The following is a 25,979-nucleotide window of genomic DNA, read 5'->3' as shown; positions in this document are numbered from 1 at the left end:
CTTATAGGGTAGGATAAGTTTGCTGGGTGGGTGAATCTTGCAGTCTTTCACCTGGACCTTCCAAAGGATGTGAAACCCATGGCATTGGATGTTATTGGAATTGCTATAGGGATGGACCAGTGTGTTATGTAGGCTGGGTGGGTAAAGGAATACAACTTTAGAAGGGGTGGGAAGAACTGTAAGTGGGATGTTTCTCATTTCCTGGCATGATGGTAGATAATCAAAGTCCTGGTGAAGGCCATGGTTGAGGAGGCCCAGGTGGTGAAGTGGGTGGGAGGGAAGGTGTTGAGGTTGTGGAGAAATGAGGATAGAACATGTTGACCATGGGTCTAAATCATGAAGATATCTATGAATCTGAGTGAGGCAAGGGGTTTGGTGTTTTGAGAGGCTAGTTTGTATCCTCTAAATGACTCATAATATATTAGTATTAGATGGTACCATGCAGGTGCCAAGGGCTATGCCCCCGATATGTTTAAATACCTTCCCATCAAATGAGAAGTAATTGTGTGTGACGATATAATTGATAAGGTTTATGAGGAATGAGTTAGCCACTTTGGAGTTGTAAGTAAGTTAGGAGAGGTACAGTAGCAGCAAGCCCATTCCCATGAAGGATGTTGGTGTATAGCAAGGTAACATCATTGGTGATGAGTAGGAATCCAGCGACTAATGGGCTGGGGATGCCTGAGAGCTGATGTCTGATCACCTACATCCATTCAACTCCATTGTGCATTGCAATGGATTTGGGCAATTCCAGCAGGACAATGCGATACCCCACACGTGCAGAATTGCTACAGAGTGGCTCCAGGAACACTCTTCTGATTTTAAACACTTCCACTGCCCACCAAACTCCCCAGATTTGAACATTATTGAGCATATCTGGGATGCTCTGCAACATGCTGTTCAGAAGAGATCTCCACCACCTCACAGTCTTAAGGATTTATGGACAGCCCCACAGGTTTCATGGTGTCAGTTCCCTCCAGCACTACTTCAGACATTAGTCGAGTCCATGCCATGTTGTGTTGCAGCACTTCGGTGTGCTCGCGAGGGCCCTACACAATGTGAGGCAGGTGTACCAGTATCTTTGGCTCTTCAATGTATATTGTCAGAGAAGAAGAAGAAATTGGTAGAATTTTTACTACCAGAAACATTGTATTTAATCATGATTTTGTACTTATTTTTCATGTTGCCAGTACCACAACAAAGAAATCCAACATAATGGATGTAGATTTTCTTCTGTATAAGAGCTTTACTCCCAGTTTCCTGTCACTAAGGTTGTCTACATCTACATCTACATTCATACTCCACAAGCCACCCAATGTTGTGTGGCGCAGGGCACTTTACGTGCCATTGTCATTACCTCCCTTTTCTGTTCCAGTTGTGTTTGGTTCGCAGGAAGAACGACTGTCTGAAAGCCTCCTTGCACACTCGAATCTCTCTAATTTTACATTCGTGATGTCCACGGGAGGTATAAGTAGGGGGAAGCAGTATATTCGATACCTCATCCAGAAACGCACCCTCTCGAAACCTGGCGAGCGAGCTATACCGCGATGCAGAGCGCCTCTCTTGCAGAGTCTGCCACTTGAGTTTGCTAAACATCTCCGTAACGCTATCACGGTTACCAAATAACCCTGTGACGAAACGCGCCCCTCTTCTTTGGATCTTCTCTATCTCCTCCGTCAACCCGATCTGGTATGGATCCCACACTGATGAGCAATACTCAAGTATAGGTCGAACGAGTGTTTTGTAAGCCACCTCCTTTGTTGATGGACTACATTTTCTAAGGACTCTCCCAATGAATCTCAACCTGGTACCCACCTTACCAACAATTAATTTTATATGATCATTCCATTTCAAATCGTTCCACACGCATACTCCCAGATATTTAACAGAAGTAACTGCTACCAGTGTTTGTTCCGCTATCATATAATCATACAATAAAGGATCCTTCTTTCTATGTATTCGCAATACATTACATTTGTCTATGTTAAGGGTCAGTTACCACTCCCTACACCAAGTGCCTATCTGCTGCAGATCTTCCTGCATTTCACTTCAATTTTCTAATGCTGCAACTTCTCTTTATGCTACAGCATCATCCGCGAAAAGCCGCATGGAACTTCTGACACTATCTACTAGGTCATTTATATATATTGTGAAAAGCAATGGTCCCATAACACTCCCCTGTGGCACGTCAGAGGTTACTTTAACGTCTGTAGACGTCTCTCCATTGATAACAACATGCTGTGTTCTGTTTGCTAAAAACTCTTCAATCCAGTCGCACAGCTGGTCTGATATTCCGTAGGCTCTTACTTTGTTTATCAGGCGACAGTGCGGAACTGTATCGAACGCCTTCCGGAAGTCTAGGAAAATAGCATCTACCTGGGAGCCTGCATCTAATAATTTCTGGGTCTCATGAACAAATAAAGCGAGTTGGGTCTCACACGATCGCTGTTTCCGGAATCCATGTTGATTCCTACAGAGTAGATTCTGGGTTTCCAAAAACGACATGATACTCGAGCAAAAAACATGTTCTAAAATTCTACAACAGATCGACGTTAGAGATATAGGTCTATAGTTTTGCGCATCTGCTCGACAACCCTTTTTGAAGACTGGGACTACCTGTGCTCTTTTCCAATCATTTGGAACCTTCCGTTCCTCTAGAGACTTGCGGTACACGGCTGTTAGAAGGGGGGCAAGTTCTATCGCGTATTCTGTGTAGAATTGAATTGGTATTCCGTCAAGTCCAGTGGACTTTCCTCTGTTGAGTGATTTCAGTAGCTTTTCTATTCCTTGGACACTTATTTCGATGTCAGCCATTTTTTTCATTTGCGCGAGGATTTAGAGAAGGAACTGCAGTGCGGTCTTCCTCTATGAAACAGCTTTGGAAAAAGGTGTTTAGTATTTCAGCTTTATGTGTGTCATCCTCTGTTTCAAAGCCATCATCATCCCGGAGTGTCTGGATATGCTGTTTCGAGCCACTTACTGATTTAACTGAAGACCAGAACTTCCTAGGATTTTCTGTCAAGTCGGTACATAGAATTTTACTTTCGAATTCACTGAAAGCTTCACGCATAGCCCTCCTTACGCTAACTTTGACATCGTTTAGGTTCTGTTTGTCTGAGAGGTTTTGGCTGCGTTTAAACTTGGAGTGAAGCTCTCCTTGCTTCCGCAGTAGTTTCCTAACTTTGTTGTTGAACCACAGTGGATTTTTCCCGTCCCTCACAGTTTTACTCGGCACGTACCTGTCTAAAACGCATTTTACAATTTCCTTAAACTTTCTCCATAAACACTCAACATTGTCAGTGTCGGAACAGAAATTTTCGTTTTGATCTGTTAGGTAGTCTGAAATCTGCCTTCTATTACTCTTGCTAAACAGATAAACCTTCCTCCCTTTTTTTTTATATTCCTATTAACTTCCATATTCAGGGATGCTGCAACGGCCTTATGATCACCGATTCCCTGTTCTGCACTTACAGAGTCGAAAAGTTGGGTCTGTTTGTTATGAGTAGGTCCAAGATGTTATCTCCACGAGTCAGTTCTCTGTTTAATTGCTCGAGGAAATTTTCGGATAGTACACTCAGTATAATGTCACTCGATGCTCTGTCCCTACCACCCGTCCTAAACATCTGAGTATCCCAGTCTATATCTGGTAAATTGAAATTTCCACCTAAGACTATAATATGCTGAGAAAATTTATGTGAAATGTGTTCCAAATTTTCTCTCAGTTGTTCTGCCACTAATGCTGCTGAGTCAGGAGGCCAGTAAAAGGAGCCAATTATTAACCTAGCTCGGTTGTTGAGTGTAACCTCCACCCATAATATTCAACACTTTTCAGGCTTTTGCAGCATTCAGCCCATCTGTATTTTTCCATGGTTTGTATAAGGGACAATTAAATGTTTTCCACTTGAGGACATTGCTACAGTGTATATGCAATGTATTATGACTCTGAAGCTGGTAAATAACCACCAGCATGTAGGCAAGGGATTACTATGGCATGCGTGTCTTTCTAATGTTTATGTCAAATGTGGATACGTGAATAATGGTGAAGTTATTACTAAATGCATCCAAACGTGACCAACTTGTTATTCTTTTCTTGGCTGCCAAAGGACAAATACCAGCAGACATCCATTGGAGAATGAAGCACGTGTATGGGGCAGCAAACACATATCTGTCAAAAACAACCATGTAACAAGGGGTACTGCTGCTTCAAGATAACGCACACCCCCGTATCGCAGATTTTGTGACACAGAAGTTATGCCAACTCAAGTGGGAGACACTCAAGCAATGGCCGTATAGTCCTGATCTCTCCCCATGCAATTGTCATGCCTTTGGTCCCCTTAAAAAAAAAAGGCCTTGGAGAGTTGACAATTCTTGTTGGGAAAGGATGTGCAGCAATCAGTTGCAGACTCCTTCATGCAGCAGGACAGGTGTTTCACCAAACGGGTATCCCCAAGCTGTTGCATTGGTGGGATGATTGCTTCAATGCTCAGGGCGATTTTGCATGGTTGTCACACCAATTCTGGACTGTACGGCTTTCAAACAGAAACCTTGTGACTGCCTCTTACATATTGATATAGTCAGCATGGTTTAGTGCAGGCCTTGTTGATGTCAGCTAAGGTATTAGCTGGTGGTATCACAGTCATAACCTCAGCCAAATCTTTTTGTGAAGAGGAACCACCATACCTCAATCAGAACAACAAAACGATTAAGAGTTGAGCACAAGAGGGGTGGTATTGTTGACTCATGTTTGTCTGCGTACACAGTACGACTGTGACTGCAACGATTGGGCATTTTAGTTCTGGATTCATCAACGTGCTGCCCCTTAACACTCATTGGGATTGTATAGCAGGGTGATAATATAGTCTTATTGCTTTTGTGTACACTTTCACAACTATTTTAGGATATCGTGTAATGAAAAATCAGCACACCACACAGCAAAACAATGAAAAACAATCATAATTGTTACATTACTGGCCACAAACTGTGTGTGCAAGTGACTGTGACAACTGGCACCAGGTAACAGAGCGATATGACAACAGGCACAGAACAGCAGGTATGAGCAAGCTCATTCTCTGAGTGGTTGTTGCTATTGTAGGTTTCCTGTAAACAAATAGCTGTCAATTATTTTGTTACTGTGGTCCAAGTACAAGAAAGGAACCTGGTTTGTTTAGTACCTTGTGTTGTACAATTACTTTGTAGCAATCATTATTCCATGAACAGCATGAACCTATTGATAAAGATTGGGTACGAAGATTTCACATTTGGTATATGTCGTGCAGTGTTGCCAAATACTCTTTCTTGTACTCAAATGAGAACCGGTTTTTGCACTAGTTGTTTGTATTATGTTGAAATGCCTATAACATCCCACAGTTGCCACACATTCAGTTGGATATCATTTGCCAGTGCCTATTACACATTGTTCCTCTTTCATGAAATTTTTTTGTTCACTTCCTAATAGGCCATGCCTTCCAGCCTTTAACTGTCCTTATACCTAACACCATTGTTCACCAACACAGCCTATATTACTATAACCTATGACCATTTGTTGGTATTCCTGTTGCCTCTTATTCTTTACCAACTGTTATTCACTTTCCTTCATTAAGTCAGCTAATTTAAGTTCTCACTTTTCAAACATTTTATAGTTCTCCTTTGATTCTATGAGAGAGAGAGAGAGAGAGAGAGAGAGAGAGAGAGAGAGAGAGAGAGAGAGAGAGAGAGAGCGAGAGAGAGAGGGGGGGGGGGGGAGATACAAATGCTCAGTCCCACTCCCTATGTTCCTCTCCTCCTCCTCCTCCTTGCACACTTGTGTTGCTGCCAGTTGGAAAGATAAATAGATTTTAGGTTTTTACTTTTGATTTTATGTGCTTTGCTTTGTCTTAAGACTCCATTTACATCTGTCATTTTCTGAAATGTTACTTTGGGAATGAACACCCCTTGTTTATGTTTCAAACAATGTAAAATCCAGGATGGCCTGTAACAATGTTATGAAAAGGGTAGTTACTATTCACCATATAGTGGAGATGCTGAGTTGCAGATAGGCACAACAAAACGATTGTCAGAAGTGAACTAAAAGATTGTCAGAAGTGAACTTTGTCAGAATTAGGCAACATACTGCCAGTTTGACCTCAGCATGCATTTGACTGAGGTCATATGTTTATGTGAGTTGTGTGAGTATTGCCTATTTGCATTGAAGGTGTAACAATATTATGAAAAGGATAGCTGCTATTCACCATATAGCGGAGATGCAGAGTCACAGATAGGCACAATAAAAAGACTGTCAGAAGTGAGCTTTGCCAGAATTAGGCAACATACTGCCAGTTTGACCTCAGCAGGTATTTATTTGACTGAGGTCGAATGTGTATGAGAGTTGTGTTTGCGTGAGTTGTGTGTGTATATTGCCTATTTGCAATAAAGACCTTGTCAGCTCACTTTCTTACAGTCTTTTTTTTTTTTTTTTTCACAGTTAATGTGACTCAGCATCTTTTTGTCTCACAAAATAACACGACCTCTCACATTAGAGTAGCTTGTTTCATATATACTGCTTAGTCAGAAAACCTTTAAGGATGTTGCATGGTAGGTTGTGCTGAGAAGTAATTGTTAAGGAAAAAATTCAAAACCTTATGCTGTTTCTGAGTTAGTTAGCCATGAAGCTAACCAATAAGGTCACAGTGGACACAAATTCAATTAGCCTGCCAAATAAAATTATTGTCAGTTGTTATAGCTTGGATAATAGTGCACAGGACTGCTCAGCCTTTGGCTCACTGAGCGAAATGGTGCAGTTGTTTGTACACTGGACTCGCATTCAAGAGGACGACTATTCAAACCCATGTCCGGCCATCCTGATTTAGACTTTTCTTGGTTTCTCTAAATCACTTCAGACAAATGCTGGAATAGTTCCTTTGAAAGGGCACAGCCATCTTCCTTCCCCATCATTCCCTAGTCTGATGGGACTGCTATGTCACTGTTTGGTCGCTTCCCCCAAACACACCAACCAACCAACCAACCAACTAACTTCTGGCTCAGGTTCATTCCTTATTTCCGTCCCATGTCCAAATTTTGTACTGTTGTCTTGTTCGGTTTTAGGAAACCAAATGAAGAACATGTTTGACAACACTATATCTGGCAGGGTGCTTGAATTTTTGTGTGCAACAGCCTGATTACCTAACTTCAACGCTAAATAACTCATAAATGGTGCAACATATGGAAATTTTTTATTAATAGTTATTACTCGGCACAACTTAACCTGAGGCACCCTTACAAGCTTTTCAGATTGTTTCTGAGTGCCCTGTACATTATCCCAAGAAAGAGGAAAGCAAAAAATAATTGTGATGATAATGGAGGAGGAATATTGTCCTGATGGTACTTCTTTTATTTGATCTCATTGACCATGATTCTCAAATTGTTATTCATATTCATTGAAACCTGATATTACAATTAATGTTCTTTTTTTTCTATTTTCAGATGTTTGCGGATTATGATGATAGTGAAATTGGTGCTCTTGACTGTGAGGAAATTGAGGGCTACATACCTCCAGATTCAGCTATTCTGTTGGAATGTGCTAAGGAATTTGAAAAAGAAAAGAATTCTCAATTAAATTATGTAGATAAAACACTGAAAATACTTGAAAAGATGTCATCTGACTCTGAAGATGGCGATGACATGGTGAAAATTGAAGTAAAGGACAAAGACCAAGAAAAATGGGATTGTGAATCAATTCTGTCAACTTACTCCAATATCTACAATCACCCCAAACTGATACCTGATGTAAAAGTAAGTTAGAACAATAAGTTTTGTATATTGTTTAACTTGCGACATATATCAAATTTTATTCCTTTGTTTTCCAGTATACATAGATTCAGTAAATTTAATCGCTGTGTTTTTTTTTTTTTTTTTTTTTTTTTTTTTTTTTTTTTTTTTTTTTTTTTTTTTCTGCCTCCTATAGCCATCAAAACATATTCGTGTTAGCAAAAGGACTGGTATCCCTCTAGATGTTTTGGGTAATAACACGAACAAGCTCACACCTCAGTCATTGGCAAGATTTGATGCTGCCCAAAAGAAGAATGGTGACTGTGATGGTTCAGAATCTGTGATTTCAGTGTTGTCAACTCTGTCTATTCGATCCAAAGATGAGACTCCTGAACAAAGGAAGGAAAGGAAAAGAATGCTGAAAGAATACAGACGGGTTTGTATGCGCTCTGCTGCCAGTAATTGCAGATATCTTTAAAGAAAAGTAAAGGATGTCTGGAATAAAATTACAACAACAAAAAATAGAAGATACTTGCAATTTTTATGTAACACCAGTACACAAATGTTGCCTTTTGGCATCGTAGGTTCCTTCACTTCAGAAAGTGAACCATAAAATTCCAGGAAAAGGGCTGTTTGATACATAAATGAATACTTACATAGACAGTTGTTGAAGCAAACACACAAGACAAGATGAGCTAAGTGTCCTATAAATTTATGCTTGTCATTTGCCTGACAAGCAGCGTAAACAAAACAATTTGTTGGGCCCCAGGGGTCGTCACACAGCCTGTGGCATTGATAATAGCTTCAGTTTTGCAAGGAGGAGAGTCTGTGAGTTTCTTTAAGTATGCCATATTCAGCTGAAGCCCCTCATTGATAATAAGCTCTCATAAGGCTACCACACCGTGGGTACATTGATTGCTGTATTTTACCCATTGTTCCAAATAGTGCAGAGATTTTCTACAGGATTAAAATTTTAGGGATTTAGCGAGGCAGTCAAGGTGCAATAGTGTACCTGAGCATTTGTTAGACTGTGCATGCATGTGTGCAGCTCTACAAAGGAGGCTGTTGTCATCCTGGAAGACAGAAGGGCTGACATTGTGAAGATAAAGAAGAGGGAAAACACTTTGTCACCAAGAATGTTGAATTAAACATGGAAGTTCATACTAATACAAAGTTCTCAAGCTTCTAGCAGAGTGTGTTTGTCAAAAAGATGCAACATTTTGATGAATGTCACTCCTTTCATCCTTTATTCCCCCCCCCCCCCCCCCAAAGTGTTTAGAGGGCATCTTGATTATTACTATATAGACATCACAGCTGACTGACCTGACATAACTTCCACTTTCATCCCTTGTCCTAGGGTGGGTTGGGATGTAGGAGAGGGAGGGTCCTTACTTGAGTCCTGACGTGGTTGGTCAGACTTCACCCCATGTGCCATGTGGATGTCTTTTGCCAGCAAGTGCTTGTAATACATTGTGACACAAAACAGGTCCACATGTGGTAAAAACATCAGCTGCTGCATCTCTTTTTATGAGGTCACCATTAAACCAAATTTGAATGGCTGCCTTTGTTATACTGTTCCAAAACCCACTGGCCCTACACAGTACTCTCATCTGTTGAAAATTAAAAACATGACCTTCATCCAAGCTATGCCCAGTGACTGCTGATTTACCTTTGTGCCCCAGAGGACTGTACCTGCAATGCTCCAAGCTCTGCTGCTGAAAATAGCACTGTGTCTGGCCAGCCACCTCAGCCCATATTCACAATGAATGTAATAAATGCAAGGTGTGCACGATCCCACTGGATACTTGGCTAGGTCAGCTAGATCTTTAATCCTATGCAGTGCTCAGAAGGTTGTTTTAACATTATATTTCTTAAAGATCCTTGTGATCTTAGCTGTTGGTGGTTCCACATATTTCAGAAATATCATTCATTTGTCCTCTTCCTATGTTACTCTGAGATGCAGTTTGTATGCATTGACTTTCCTAGACACTTATGGCCCAACTCCTGTGAACATGAGTCCTCATAAAAGTGTGTTGGACGGGCAGTGGCAACTAGTGCATGGAAATACATATCATTGTACATAGCTTACACAAACTGACCTCATGTGCTATCTTGCTTCTTCCATACCGAAAAGTCTAGGAATGGAAGGCAAGTATCTTTCCCCACTTGCATGATGAATTTTATGTTCTTTTGGATGGCACTAATGTGTCGCAAGAAATTCGTCGAGGTCTCCCCTGTTGTGTGGCCACACAATGTCCTGCTATGTAGCTGCACAATGAAGGTTTCATCTATGTTTTAGTAGAACTGTTTGGTTTGAGCCATGCAGTCTATAGGAATTTGAAGAAATTGCTACAGAGACCACATGCCTCAAAAACTTCTGTAGATAACAACTTCATTATAATGAAGAAAGCCCTCAATGAATTTCTCGGACATACCAACACCACCCACGAGAACATAAAGAGAATATCATGCCAGTGAAACTCGTCTAAAAACTGCACCATTTTGACAAACTCATTTGGCTGGAAACACGAGAGCTTTATACTAATTTAGCCCATTGAGAAAGACAGCAAGATTGTATCCAGGTTTATGATCATGCTAATCTGAAGTAGGGGCTCTAGTCATGATGCAGAAAACATCCCTAAAACATCTTGAAAGAAATGCACACTCTACACACTGTGGGTTAAATGCCTTATTGAGCTGTCCGTGTGCTCAACATCCTATCTTGTTTGACAGCTGGCAAAACCACTGTTAGGTGAATGACACTACATGCCTGCAACTATCTGTTTTCCAGTTTCTGCCTTGTTTGGCCCACTGAACACATACAGCTTTATCTGCTGCTATGAGCAGTGGCTTTTAGGAAGATGTCTAACTCCAAATGTTGATCGAAGCTAGTTTCCTTCACAATGCTCACTCTGTCTGTATTCACAGACAGTAGCAGTTTCTGTCAGCTTTGAAGCTGGTTGTCGTTGGCAAGACGTGACACTCATGTGTGGACGGTGTCGATTAGGATCCTTTGACATGGAAAGATATCATCATCATCATTGATGGATGAAACCATTCTGTAGAAGAGCTGGTAGGAATAACTTGCAGCAGGGACTGGACATTTAAGACAGCTGTGCTCTCCATAACTTCACTTGGATGTCACCCACCATTTTGGAATTCTGGGAAATAGAGCAACACCATTTGTTTTGGGGGAAAAACAGCAATTACAGTCCAAAGACCTGTTGTTACTCTTTTTGTTTTCACCAGGAGATTCATTTCAGAGCTTTTCTTATTTACTCATATTCCGATTTTGAAGCAAGTTATACCTCAAATAGTTCCTGAAGTTACTGATGGAAGACATGAAGGATTATGTAAACATAACTAAATGAAAACTTCATTAAATATGTATATTATCAGATTTTTATTGATTCTGTATGCTATTGTTGTTGTCTCCCTCTACAATTTTTACCACCCACACTTGCTTCCAGTATTAAATTGTTAATCCCTGATGTCTCAGAACATGCCCTATCAACTGATCCCTTGCTTTGTTCAAGTTGTGCCACATATTTTTCATCTCCCCAGTTCTATTCTGTACCTTCTCATTTGTTATGTATCTACCATTCTAATCTTTACCATTCTTCTCTAGCATCACATTTTGAAAGCTTATATTCTCTTTTGGTCTAAACTGTTCATCGTACATGTTTCATTTCCATAAATGCTACACTCCAAACAAGTACTTTCAGAAAAGACATCCTAATGTGTAAATCTGTATTCAATGTTAATAAATTTCTCTTCTTCAAAAATGATTTTCTTGCAATTGCCAGTTAAAATTTTATATCCCTCAACTTCATCCATTCTCAGTTATTTTGCTGCCCAAATAACAAAACTCATCTACTATTTTAAGTGTCTCATTTCCTATTCTAATTCCCTGAGCATCTCTTGATTTAATTTGACTACTTTCCATTATCCTTGTTTTGCTTTTGTTGCAGTTCATCTTATATTGTCCTTTCAAGACATTGTCCATTCCGTTCAATTGTTCTTCCAACTTCTTTGCTGTTTCTGACAGAATTACAATGTCAGCAGCAAAAGTCAAATTTTTATTTCCTTTCCCTGAGCTTCAGTTCCTACTTCAAATTCCTCATTGATTTCCTTTACTGCTCATTCAGTTTACAGATCGAATAACATTGGGGACAGGCTACAACCCTGTCTCGCTCCCTTCTCAATCACTGCTTCCCTCTCATACCCCGTGACTTGTATTGCTTGTACTTATAACTGCTGTCTGGTTTCTGTACAAATTGGACGTAAGCTTTCGCTCCCAGTGTTTTACCCCTGCTACCCTCATAACTTCAAAGAGAGTATTCCAGTCAACACTATCAAAAGCTTTCGGTAAGTCGACAAATGCTATAAATGTAGCTTTGCCTTTCCTTAACTTATCTTCTAAGATAAGTTGTAGGGTCAGTATTGCCTTGCATTTTCTTACATTTCTCCGGAATCCAAACTGGTCTTTCTTGAAGTCAGCTTCTACCAGTTTTTCCATACTTCTGTAAAGAATTCGTGTAAGTATTTTGCAACCACGACATGTTAAGCTGATAGTTCAGTAATTTTCACTACATTCTCATCTACTTCTGTAATATTGCCCTCAAGTATATCTCCCTTGTATAGACCCTGTATATACGCTTTCCACCCCCCTTCTTTCCTTAAGACTGTTTTCCCATCTGAGCTCTTGATATTCGTACAGCTTCTTCTCTATTCTCCAAAAGCCTCTTTAAATTTCCTGTAGGTGATATCTATTCTTCCCCTAATGTAATATGCTTCTAAATCCTTACATTTGTCCTCCATTCAATCCTGCTTAGCTATTTTGCGCTTCCTGACAGTCTCGTTTCCTAAACATTTGTATTCCATTGGCCTGCTACATTTTCTGCATCTTTATATTTTCTCTTTTCCTCATTGAAATTAAATATCTGTTGCATTATCCAAGGATTTCTACGAGGCCTTGTCTTTTTACCTATTTGATCCTCTGCTGCCTTCACTATTCCACCTCTTAAACTACCCATTCATTTTCTACTGTATTCCTTTCCCCCGTTATAGATAACCACTATCTAATGCTCTCTCTGAAACTCTTAGCAACCTGTGGTTCTTTCAATTTATCCAGCTCCCATACCTTCTTCCAGTTTCTTCAGTTTTAATCTACAGTTCATAACCAATAATCTGTCACAGTCCACATCTGCCCCGGGAAATGTGCAATTTAAAACCTGGTTCCTAAATGTCTGTCTTACCATTATATAATCAGTCTGAAACCTTCTGGTGTGTCCAGATCTCTACCACATAAACAACTTTCTTTTATAATACGTAAAACCAAGTATTTGCGATGATTAAATTTTGCTCTGTGTGAAACTCTCCCTTTTCATTTGTTTCCCATAGTCCATATTCATGGTGTGGGTTCCTGTAGTCATGTCCTAGTTCGTGAACCACGGGCAACGTATGAGTGGCCAAGTAAGTGGTCCCGACAGTCGGGATACCAGTTACTTTGGAATAAGGCTGGGCATCTCGGGCATATTCTGAGATGTGGTCACCTTTGTGCTCATACGGCAAAGACTACCAAATCCACCGGTTAGTCCCTCAACCGTTAGGGGTAAAACCCAAAGGGACTCGGGGCAAGTAAGGCTAGCAACCTGCTTCCCCGGTACTTTAAATATGATGCTGGCAACAAACAGGGCAAAATGCCTCGGACCTTTGGAGGTGACGGAGTCCCATCTCTAACTGACAAAGCAGGGACTCCTAAGATACGACTTGGCAAACAAATGGTAATGAGCTGGCGAGCTATTAATATCAATGGGGGCTACCCTGGGAAGAAGGTAGAGCTGGCAGAGGCTGCAAGTAAAATGGGGCTGGACGTTTTAGCTGTTTGTGACATTCGTATAAGGGGTGAGAAAGAAGAGGAAGTGGGAGAATACAAAGTCTACCTGTCAGGAGTCAAAGCAGGAATAGCACAATGGGGTGTAGGGCTTTACATCAGGAAAGAAATGGAACCCAGCGTAGTTGCAATAAGGTATGTAAACGAACGACTGATGTGGATAGATTTGACAGTGTCTAGCAAGAAAATTAGGATTGTGTCAGTATATTCGCATTGTGAAGGGACAGATAAAAATAAGATGGATAGTTTTTATGCCAGGATTGGAAATCGAACAGAAGGGTATGAAAAGGTTATGGGTAAATTTGGAGAGGATATGGTGGCCAACAGAAACGGGAAACAACTCTTGGATTTCTGTGCCAGTATGGGCTTAGCAATCACAAACTCCATTTTTAAACATAAGAACATTCACCGGTATACTTGGGAAGGCAGGGGAACCAGATCTGTCATTGACTATATAATAACAGATCAGGAATTCAGGAAGGCTGTGAGGGACACACGTGTATTCAGGGGATTCTTTGATGACGCCGATCATTATTTAATCTGCAGTGAAATTGGGATTGTGAGGCCGAAAGTGCAGGTGGTCAGGTCCATATGTAGGAGGATAAGACTGGAGAAACTTCAGGATAAGGAAATCAGGCACAAGTACATAACAGCGATCTCAGAAAGGTACCAGTTAGTTGAATGTAGTCAGTTACAGTCATTGGAAAAGGAATGGACAAGATACAGGGACACAGTACTAGAAGTGGCTAAAAAATGTCTTGGAACAGTTGTGTGTAAAAGTAGGATGAAGCAAACAGCTTGGTGGAATGACACAGTCAAGGCAGCCTGTAAAAGGAAAAAGGAGGCGTATCAAAAATGGCTACATACTAGAACTCACCTCCCCCCATGAACCATGGACCTTGCCGTTGGTGGGGAGGCTTGCGTGCCTCAGCGATACAGATGGCCGTACCGTAGGTGCAACCACAACGGAGGGGTATCTGTTGAGAGGCCAGACAAACGTGTGGTTCCTGAAGAGGGGCAGCAGCCTTTTCAGTAGTTGCAGGGGCAACAGTCTGGAAGATTGACTGATCTGGCCTTGCAACATTAACCAAAACGGCCTTGCTGTGCTGGTACTGCGAACGGCTGAAAGCAAGGGGAAACTACAGCCGTAATTTTTCCCGAGGACATGCAGCTTTACTGTATGATTAAATGATGATGGCATCCTCTTGGGTAAAATATTCCGGAGGTAAAATAGACCCCCATTCGGATCTCCGGGCGGGGACTACTCAGGAGGATGTCGTTATCAGGAGAAAGAAAACTGGCGTTCTACGGATCGGAGCGTGGAATGTCAGATCCCTTAATCGGGCAGGTAGGTTAGAAAATTTAAAAAGGGAAATGGATAGGTTAAAGTTAGATATAGTGGGAATTAGTGAAGTTCGGTGGCAGGAGGAACAAGACTTCTGGTCAGGTGACTACAGGGTTATAAACACAAAATCAAATAGGGGTAATGCAGGAGTAGGTTTAATAATGAATAGGAAAATAGGAATGCGGGTAAGCTACTACAAACAGCATAGTGAACGCATTATTGTGGCCAAGATAGATACGAAGCCCACACCTACTACAGTAGTACAAGTTTATATGCCAACTAGCTCTGCAGATGATGAAGAAATTGAAGAAATGTACGATGAAATAAAAGAAATTATTCAGATAGTGAAGGGAGACGAAAATTTAATAGTAATGGGTGACTGGAATTCGAGTGTAGGAAAAGGGAGAGAAGGAAACATAGTAGGTGAATATGGATTTGGGCTAAGAAATGAAAGAGGAAGCCGCCTAGTAGAATTTTGCACAGAGCACAACTTAATCATAGCTAACACTTGGTTTAAGAATCATGAAAGAAGGTTGTATACGTGGAAGAACCCTGGAGATACTAAAAGGTATCAGATAGATTATATAATGGTAAGACAGAGATTTAGGAACCAGGTTTTAAGTTGTAAGACATTTCCAGGGGCAGATGTGGACTCTGACCACAATCTATTGGTTATGACCTGTAGATTAAAACTGAAGAAACTGCAAAAATGTGGGAAATTAAGGAGATGGGACCTGGATAAACTGAAAGAACCAGAGGTTGTACAGAGTTTCAGAGAGAGCATAAGAAAACAATTGACAGGAATAGGGGAAAGAAATACAGTAGAAGAAGAATGGGTAGCTCTGAGGGATGTAGTAGTGAAGGCAGCAGAGGATAAAGTAGGTACAAAGACGAGGGCTGCTAGAAATCCTTGGGTAACAGAAGAAATATTGAATTTAATTGATGAAAGGAGAAAATATAAAAATGCAGTAAAAGAAGCAGGCAAAAAGGAATACAAACGTCTCAAAAATGAGATCGAAAGGAAGTGCAAAATGGCTAAACAGGGATGGCAGAGGACAAATGTAAGGATGTAGAAGCTTATCTCACTAGGGGTAAGATAGATACTGCCTACAGGAAAATTAAAGAGACCTTTGGAGAGAAGAGAACCACGTGTATGAATATCAAGAGCTCAGATGGCAGCCCAGTTCTAAGCAAAGAAGGGAAGGCAGAAAGGTGGAAGGAGTATATAGAAGGTTTATACAAGGGCGATGTACTTGAGGACAATATTATGGAAATAGAAGAGGATGTAGATGAAGACGAAATGGGAGATACGATACTGCGTGAAGAGTTTGACAGAGCACTGAAAGACCTGAGTCGAAACAAGGCCCCCGGAGTAGACAACATTCCATTAGAACTACTGACGGCCTTGGGAGAGCCAGTCATGACAGACCTCTACCAGCTGGTGAGCAAGATGTATGAGACAGGCGAAATACCCTCAGACGTCAAGAAGAATATAATAATTCCAATCCCAAAGAAAGCAGGTGCTGACAGATGTGAAAATAACCGAACTATCAGTTTAATAAACCACGGCTGCAAAATACTAACGCGAATTCTTTACAGACGAATGGAAAAACTGGTAGATGCAGACCTTGGGGAGGATCAGTTTGGATTCCGTCGAAATGTTGGAACACTTGAGGTAATACTGACCTTACGACTTATCTTAGAAGAAAGATTAAGAAAAGGCAAACCTACGTTTCTAGCATTTGTAGACATAGAGAAAGCTTTTGACAATGTTGACTGGAATACTCTTTTTCAAATTCTAAAGGTGGCAGGGGTAAAATACAGGGAGCGAAAGGCTATTTACAATTTGTACAGAAACCAGATGGCAGTAATAAGAGTCGAGGGGCATGAAAGGGTAGCAGTGGTTGGGAAAGGAGGGAGACAGGGTTGTAGCCTCTCCCCGATGTTATTCAATCTGTATATTGAGCAAGCAGTAAAGGAAACAAAAGAAAAATTTGGAGTAGGTATTAAAATTCATGGAGACGAAGTAAAAACTTTGAGGTTCGCCGATGACATTGTAATTCTGTCAGAGACGGCAAAGGACTTGGAAGAGCAGTTGAACGGAATGGACAGTGTCTTGAAAGGAGGATATAAGATGAACATTAACAAAAGCAAAACGAGGATAATGGAATGTAGTCAAATTAAATCGGGTGATGCTGAGGGAATTAGATTAGGAAATGAGACACTTAAAGTAGTAAAGGAGTTTTGCTATTTAGGAAGTAAAATAACTGATGATGGTCGAAGTAGAGAGGATATAAAATGTAGACTGGCAATGGCAAGGAAAGCATTTCTGAAGAAGAGAAATTTGTTAACATCGAATATAGATTTATGTATCAGGAAGTCGTTTCTGAAAGTATTTGTTTGGAGTGTAGCCATGTATGGAAGTGAAACATGGACGATAACTAGTTTGGACAAGAAGAGAATAGAAGCTTTCGAAATGTGGTGCTACAGAAGAATACTGAAGATAGGGTGGATAGATCACGTAACTAATGAGGAGGTATTGAATAGGATTGGGGAGAAGAGAAGTTTGTGGCACAACTTGACTAGAAGAAGGGATTGGTTGGTAGGACATGTTTTGAGGCATCAAGGGATCACAAATTTAGCATTGGAGGGCAGCGTGGAGGGTAAAAATCGTAGAGGGAGACCGAGAGATGAGTACACTAAGCAGATTCAGAAGGATGTAGGTTGCAGTAGGTACTGGGAGACGAAGCAGCTTGCACAGGATAGAGTAGCATGGAGAGCTGCATCAAACCAGTCTCAGGACTGAAGACAACAACACAACAACAACACTAGAACTCAGGTAGACAGAGAAAGTTATGTTGAAGAAAGAAACAAAGCCTAACAGATAATTGCAGCATCTAAGAAGAAATCTTGGGAAGACTTTGGAAACAGGTTGGAGACTATGGGTCAAGCTGCTGGAAAACCATTCTGGAGTGTAATTAGCAGTCTTTGAAAGGGAGGTAAGAAGGAAATGACAAGTATTTAGGAAAGATCAGGATAACTGTTGGTGAATCCTGTGGATGCCTTGGGCAGATGGAGGGAATATTTTGAAGAGTTGCTCAATGTAGGTGAAAATACGATCAGTAATGTTTCAGATTTTGAGGTAGAATGGGATAGGAATGATGATGGAAATAGGATCACATTTGAGGAAGTGGAGAAAATGGTTAATAGATTGCAGTGCAATAAAGCAGCTGGGGTGGATGAAATTAAGTCAGAGCTCATCAAATACAGTGGAATGTTAGGTCTTAAATGGCTACACAGGATAATTGAAATGGCCTGGGAGTCGGGACAGGTTCCATCAGACTGCACAAAAGCAGTAATCGCACCAATCTTTAAACATGGAAACAGAAAAGATTGTAACAACTACAGAGGTATCTCTTTAATCAGCGTTGTGGGTAAAATCTTCTGAGGTATTGTTGAAAGAAAAGTGCGAGTATTAGTTGAGGACCAATTGGATGAAAATCAGTGTGGGTTTAGGCCTCTTAGAGGTTGTTAGGACCAGATCTTTAGCTTACGGCAAATAATGGAGAAGTGTTATGAGTGGAACAGGGGATTGTATCTATGCTTTATAGATCTAGAAAAGGCATATGACCGGGTTCCTTGGAGGAAGTTATTGTCTGTTCTACGAGATTATGGAATAGGAGGCAAACTTTTGCAAGCAATTAAAGGTCTTTACATGGATAGTCAGGCAGCAGTTGGAGTTGACGGTAAATTGAGTTCATGGTTCAGAGTAGTTTCAGGGGTAAGACAAGGCTGCAACCTGTCTCTGTCTCCACTGTTGTTCATATTATTTATGGATCATATGTTGAAAACAATAGACTGGCTGGGTGAGATTAAGATATGTGAACACAAAATAAGCAGTCTCGCATATGCGGATGATTTAGTTTGATTTCAGATTCGATTGAAAGTTTGCAAAGTAATATTTCAGAGCTAGATCAGAAATCTAAGGACTACGGTATGAATATTAGCGTCTCCAAAATGAAAGTAATATCAGTGGGAAAGAAATACACTCCTGGAAATGGAAGAAAGAACACATTGACACCGGTGTGTCAGACCCACCATACTTGCTCCGGACACTGCGAGAGGGCTGTACAAGCAATGATCACACGCACGGCACAGCGGACACACCAGGAACTGCGGTATTGGCCGGCGAATGGTGCTAGCTGTGCAGCATTTGTGCACCGCCGCCGTCAGCGTCAGCCAGTTTGCCGTGGCATACGGAGCTCCATCGCAGTCTTTAACACTGGTAGCATGCCGCGACAGCGTGGACGTGAACCGTATGTGCAGTAGACGGACTTTGAGCGAGGGCGTATAGTGGGCATGCGGGAGGCCGGGTGGACGTACCGCCGAATTGCTCAACACGTGGGGCGTGAGGTCTCCACAGTACATCGATGTTGTCACCAGTGGTCGGCGGAAGGTGCACGTGCCCGTCGACCTGGGACCGGACTGCAGCGGCGCACGGATGCACTCCAAGACCGTAGGATCCTACGCAGTGCCGTAGGGGACCGCACCGCCACTTCCCAGCAAATTAGGGACACTGTTGCTCCTGGGGTATCGGCGAGGACCATTCGCAACCGTCTCCATGAAGCTGGGCTACGGTCCCGCACACCGTTAGGCCGTCTTCCGCTCACGCCCCAACATCGTGCAGCCCGCCTCCAGTGGTGTCGCGACAGGCGTGAATGGAGGGACGAATGGAGATGTGTCGTCTTCAGCGATGAGAGTCGCTTCTGCCTTGGTGCCAATGATGGTCGTATGCGTGTTTGGCGCCGTGCAGGTGAGCGCCACAATCAGGACTGCATACGACCGAGGCACACAGGGCCATCACCCGGCATCATGGTGTGGGGAGCGATCTCCTACACTGGCCGTACACCTCTGGTGATCGTCGAGGGGACACTGAATAGTGCACGATACATCCAAACCGTCATCGAACCCATCGTTCTACCATTCCTAGACCGGCAAGGGAACTTGCTGTTCCAACAGGACAATGCACGTCCGCATGTATCCCGTGCCACCCAACGTGCTGTAGAAGGTGTAAGTCAACTACCCTGGCCAGCAAGATCTCCGGATCTGTCCCCCATTGAGCATGTTTGGGACTGGATGAAGCGTCGTCTGACGCGGTCTGCACGTCCAGCACGAACGCTGGTCCAACTGAGGCGCCAGGTGGAAATGGCATGGCAAGCCGTTCCACAGGACTACATCCAGCATCTCTACGATCGTCTCCATGGGAGAATAGCAGCCTGCATTGCTGCGAAAGGTGGATATACACTGTAGTAGTGCCGACATTGTGCATGCTCTGTTGCCTGTCTTAAATGATGATGATGAGTCCATATTCAACTACTATTTTTCCTTCTCTTTCTTTTCCTACTATTGAATTCTAGTCTCCATTGCAATTAAATTTTTGTTTCCCTTAACTATCTGAATAATTTCTGTTCTTTCACTGTACACTTCGTCAAGCTCTTCATCCACCATCTGCGGAGCTAGTTGGCATACGATCATTTATTATTGTGGTGGGTGTGGGCTTCGTGTCAATCTTGGCTACAGTAATGCATTCACTTTGCTTTTCAAAGTATCTTACCTGCATTCCTACTTTGTTATGCATTATTAAACCCACTTTTGCAGTATCCCTATCTGACTTTCCTCTATTCACCTGACCAGAAGTCCTGTTCCTCCTGCCACCAAACTTCACTAATTCTCACTACATCTAACTTCATCCAATCCATTTCCCTTTTTATATTTTCTAACCTACCTAACTGATTAAGCAATCTAATATTCCATGCGCTGATCTGTAGAAGGCAATTTTGTTTTTTCCTGATAAGGCATCATCCTGAGTAGTCCCTGCCCAGAGATCCGAATGGGGGAGTATTTTACCTCTATAATATTTAACCACACAGTAGAGCTGTATGCCCTCGGGAAAAACTGTGGCTGTAGTTTCCCCTTGCTTTGAGTCGTTCACAGTACTAGCACAGCAATGCTGTATTGTTTGATTTTAAAAGGCAAGCTCACCCAATCATCCAGACTGTTGCCCTTGCAACTACTGAAAAGGCTGTTGCCCCATTCAGGAACCACATGTTTGTCTGGCATCTCAACAGATACCCCTGCATTGTGGTTACACTTGCGTTATGGCTATCTGTATCACTGAGGCATACAAGCTACCCATTCTATATAACTTGACATAAATTATCAAACATTACTTTCTCTACTGTGGGACGAGTTTCTGACTTTCATATTAATGTGATGAAGGACTCAACACTAGTTGTTCAGGCCCTGATACATCCACATACACTGACGGCTTCATACTCTCAAAACAATCCAACTCGGATTGTGATAGCACCTCATTCAGCTTTTCTTTGGTCTTTGCTCTTCTATTTGTGGCAGTTTGCGAAATATGACTGCTACATACTGGCCAGAGACACCACATTTGTCTATATATCCTTTGCAAATAGTTGGGAAACAATTCAGTAGCAACTGGTATCTTGCTTTCCATAGATTCATCTTAATTTCTGCTTTGGAGGAGGCGATGTAGACGGGACAGAAACTTGCTCTTTGTCATCATCTCCTCCCACTAGCAAATCCTCGAAAACCTAAAATCACATTTATTTATTTCAGGGTTCGGCGACTAAAAATGAGTAGCATATGCATTCTCACAGATGCTTCACTACGCACATTGTATGGGAGCAGTTGATGGGAAGTGTATGTCATACAGTGCCCTATTGCTAGAAAAACAAATTATACAATTACAAAGGGATTTAGCATTGTGTTGTCAATGACTGTCACAACTTTTTGTACAAAGTTATTGACTGTCAAGGAAGAATCTCAATGGCGGTATATTCAAGAATGTCACCATAAGTGAACTACATCTGAAAAAGAAACTCAAGTTGCCAGAAGCTGTATGCTTACCTGGAGGAACAAAGGCCTACCATGTTTTTGTGGCACACGATGTGTTTCTGTTACAGGAAAACATTATGAAATTACACAGGGTGTTACAAAAAGGTACCGCCAGACTTTCAGAAAACATTCCTCACACACAAAGAAAGAAAATATGTTATGTGGACATGTGTCCGGAAACACATACTTTCCATGTTAGAGTTCTCTTCAAATCACATTAATAATGGAATGGAAACACACAGCAACAGAATGTACCAGCGTGACTTCAAACGCTTTGTTACAGGAAATGTTCAAAATGTCCTACGTTAGCAAGGATACATTCGTCCACCCTCCGTCGCATGGAATCCCTGATGTGCTGATGCAGCCCTGGAGAATGGCATATTGTATCACAGCTGTCCACAATACGAGCACGAAGAGTCTCTACATTTGGTACTGGGATTGTGTAGACAAGAGCTTTCAAATGCCCCCATAAATGAAAGTAAAGAGGGTTGAGGTCAGGAGAGCATGGAGGCCATGTAATTGGTCCGCCTCTACCAATCCATCGGTCACCGAATCTGTTGTTGAGAAGCGTACGAACACTTCGACTGAAATGTGCAGGAGCTCCATCGTGCATGAACCGCATGTTGTGTCGTACCTGTAAAGGCACATGTTCTATCAGCACAGGTAGAGTATTCCGTTTGAAATCATGGTGGTGAATCGAGGAAGTACAGTACATACTGACGAAACTAAAATGAGCTCTAACATGGAAATTAAGCGTCTCCAGACACGTATCCACATAACATCTTTTCTTTATTTGTGTGTGAGGAATGTTTCCTGAAAGGTTGGCCGTACCTTTTTGTCACACCCTGTATACAGGAAGGCATGATAAAAAAATAATTAATTACTTACTGGTTGTTTAGAGCTAGAATGCTTGTAGATGGTTGTTTAGGGCTAGAATGCTTATACACAACCTTTCAGTATCACAGCTTTAGTTTTTCAAGTCTCCTGAAATCCTTTGTTGTTGGAAACCTGAGACGGTACAAACGGTCATCCTTACAACTATTTGTCTTCATAATTTCTTAAGGCAAAATGCTGCAGCAAGAAACCAATATATCCCACAAGGAAGCTTCAGTTCATATGATTTACAGATGGATGACATGATCACATGCTCATGGAGATGAGATGACACTTCATCAGTTTTTACTGCGCCACAAATATACCCCTGAAAGCTTCTAATCAAACAAATAAATTCATGAAAAGTTTGCACATTATTTTTAAGCTCTCAAGGAAGTGTACTCTGGCAAAACAACTGTGGATGACTGTTTACTGTACAGTATAAAATGCAATGCAAGCAAGCATAGTTTTTTGAACTTTTTTGTTCACGGTATTCTTAGTTTTCTTTGGCTCACGAATATCGCACAGAAATTGCAAGATTGGAGAGCCAAACCATGCTGGTTTGTAGACAGTGTATCACAACTCACTGCTTTACTGTTCACAACAATATCTTCTCGAATCAGTATTGGACTACACATGATCTGATTTTCTTCTCAGCGCAATTGTCAAATGTATCAGCAGTTTTGTACAGAGATTTTTTTTTACTGCTTGTATCTCACATTCCACTCCACTATTTTTGGAATGAATGCGCTACTGCCAGACAAAAACACAATACAACATATAAACATACAATAGTGCCGTGCAGCAGTGATATGTTGTAGCTGGGTTGGAACATTGTTTCCTTTGATCTGCATCAACACTTCTATGTCTGTTTCCATGTTACGAAACGTGGCAAACAATAGTAGTTGGAAACATGTTGCAAACTAATTGTGGACATGGCTTAAGAGTCCGGTGTTATAAAAGGGTGGTTAATATTTGTCCAGTGAACTTTTGTTTCATACTCATATACTTTACTCATCTCTCACGTTTCTTTAAATGTAAGTTGGGGTTGGTTTTTTTCCTGGTGTTTCTAAAATTTTCTGTTGCAGGCTATCTTAGCTTTGTAGTCATTTTGAGTATTACCCAGTTTACTGTTATCACAGGAAAAAAGTAAATTTTAAGGTACTTGAATATTTGAACTCTCCTAGGATAACAGTGTAGGATTTCTTCAATCTTCCCAGTGCTCACTTTGATTACTCATAATTGTTGATATTCCAACCTAGAATTTCCATTGTTTAATTTCATCATCTTAAATTCTAGGAGAGGCGGCTGGAGAAGAAGGCAAATGCCATTGCCTTCAAAGAAGAAAAGAAAAGGCAAGAAAAAGTGCTATTGAATAATAAGCTGAATCAGCAGGGTGTGAAAATTTTGTAATTACTTGTACATGAGGAACCATGCATATTGTACAATAAATATTTTTTAGTATGATAAGTATTTACAGAATGTATTTGTTCTCTGTATGGACTCTGTTCTCAATGGAGAAGAGAAGTAGATACCCAGGGCTACACCAGAAGACAGGATTCGAACAAACCTTTTCAAATCAATGATGTGTTCTGCTTGTCAGAACATCGCTTTTATATCACTGAATGTAAAAGTACAAGAAAAGAGTGGGAAAATACTAAAAATAAAGTGTTAAGTTACAGAACATGTAGATTAATAAATGTTATATTGATCAGGTCTTAATGCTGTGCTACAAAAAGGGTCTGGGAGGGGCAACTTAGTTTACGGGCAATCAAGAGGAAACATCCTAAATTTTGTGGAGCATTTATAGTAGTAATGCAGACTTCATTAGAGTGTCATTATTTGTGGAAACTAATTTTGATTTCAATTATAGAATATTCAGTAACTTTATCTTGGAACTCTTCCATGTGGTCTGTGTTTGCATAGAAAACAACCATATCAGAAACTGAGTCTGCCTTGATGCAAAACACCTTGTTGTTTGTTTACTTGTTTATTTTCCCAAACTAGTTTCGTCCACAAATATCATCATTATCAGTGGGTTTTTTCAATCTTATTTAAGGTAAGTTATTGCACGTTTATTGGAATTATTGTCGCTGTTTGTGACATATTTTCTGCTGCCATTTTTTCTCAGCAAACATCATGTCATCTGCAAGTTCGTTGGATGGTATGTAGCTGATTCTACACATAGAAAAACAAAACTTTCCCTCTTTGTTTATGACCAAGAACATTACGACATCTTGCTATTCGCACGCGTCGTGAGAGGTGTATCGTATTAGGTGTATCTTGTCTTTCTCTTGATACAATTGGAAGAGACTACAAGTTGTTCCAAGAAATTTAAATTTTGATACTGTGTTTGTAAGTGTTTGCCATCTCTGGTCACCTGTGTCAGTGTGATGTTAAATCCTGAACTTCCTTCCTTCCTTGCAAGAGTTTTTTTAGTTATTTCCAGAGTTTTCCTGTCTACTGCAATTTCCTTCAAGCTTTAAGAAGGGAGTCTCTCTATCAAATCACAAGCCTTTTTAAAACCAACAAAAGTTAACAGTATCTTTTTGTTGGTGTTTTCAAATGCCCAAGTTTTTTTTTACGTTTGGATATAATCACCTGTGAATGTTGCTGTTCATCTTATTTCTGTACTTGCAAGACATTATTTTGTGATTTAGTTTTTACACAGAAAAGTTGCTGCACTCTTTATGCTACCTTCAGTGAGTTTGTTTTGTTTTTTCCCCTCACATAATGCTGTTGATCATTTACACTGATAGCCATAGATCCACTACATAAGTTACAGTGTCTCGTAGTTTGTTGATGTAGAATTTTTTCCTTTGTTTTTCTCAAGGCAATGTGTGCTTATTTCTCTCTGTTGTCATTATCCATGTTTTTTCTAAGAGTTGTTTGCCAAGCACAGTTTTTCCCGTGCCATTATGTGTTGTTCATAGTAGAACCTGTGCCTGGTGAACAAATTTTAGAAAATGAATGTGTGCCGACAGCAATGATCACCACTACAAAGGAAGAAAACAACCTCAAAAAACTATGACAACTTGTAAATCGTATAATAGATCTAGAGCTATCAGAATAAACAACGAACAGCTTCATGTGAGAAAGAAAATAACCAAATAAACCCATTGAAGATAGCACAAAAGTGCTGAAACATATCTGAGTGAAAACAAAACCACAAAATGTCTTGCATAAGGCAGAATTCCT

The 25,979-nt window shown here is 40.9% G+C and overlaps 1 protein-coding gene across 2 annotated transcripts in view; it reads left to right on the top strand.

The window, feature by feature from the left end:
- Positions 1 to 24,247, top strand: part of LOC126279110 (protein LTV1 homolog) — a 62,381-nt gene extending 38,134 nt beyond the window's left edge. For both annotated transcript variants that reach the window (XM_049979591.1, XM_049979592.1), the window contains exons 7-9: positions 7,459 to 7,767; positions 7,940 to 8,179; positions 24,081 to 24,247. In XM_049979591.1, coding sequence (XP_049835548.1) covers positions 7,459 to 7,767; positions 7,940 to 8,179; positions 24,081 to 24,194 — 663 coding nt within the window. In that variant the 3' untranslated portion in view covers positions 24,195 to 24,247. The remainder of the gene's footprint in view (positions 1 to 7,458; positions 7,768 to 7,939; positions 8,180 to 24,080) is intronic.
- The last annotated feature ends 1,732 nt before the right edge of the window (positions 24,248 to 25,979 follow it).

This window comes from Schistocerca gregaria, chromosome 6 (assembly GCF_023897955.1).
Source record: "Schistocerca gregaria isolate iqSchGreg1 chromosome 6, iqSchGreg1.2, whole genome shotgun sequence".
Taxonomy (NCBI): domain Eukaryota; kingdom Metazoa; phylum Arthropoda; class Insecta; order Orthoptera; family Acrididae; genus Schistocerca; species Schistocerca gregaria.
This window is presented reverse-complemented; position numbering and strand designations above follow the sequence as displayed.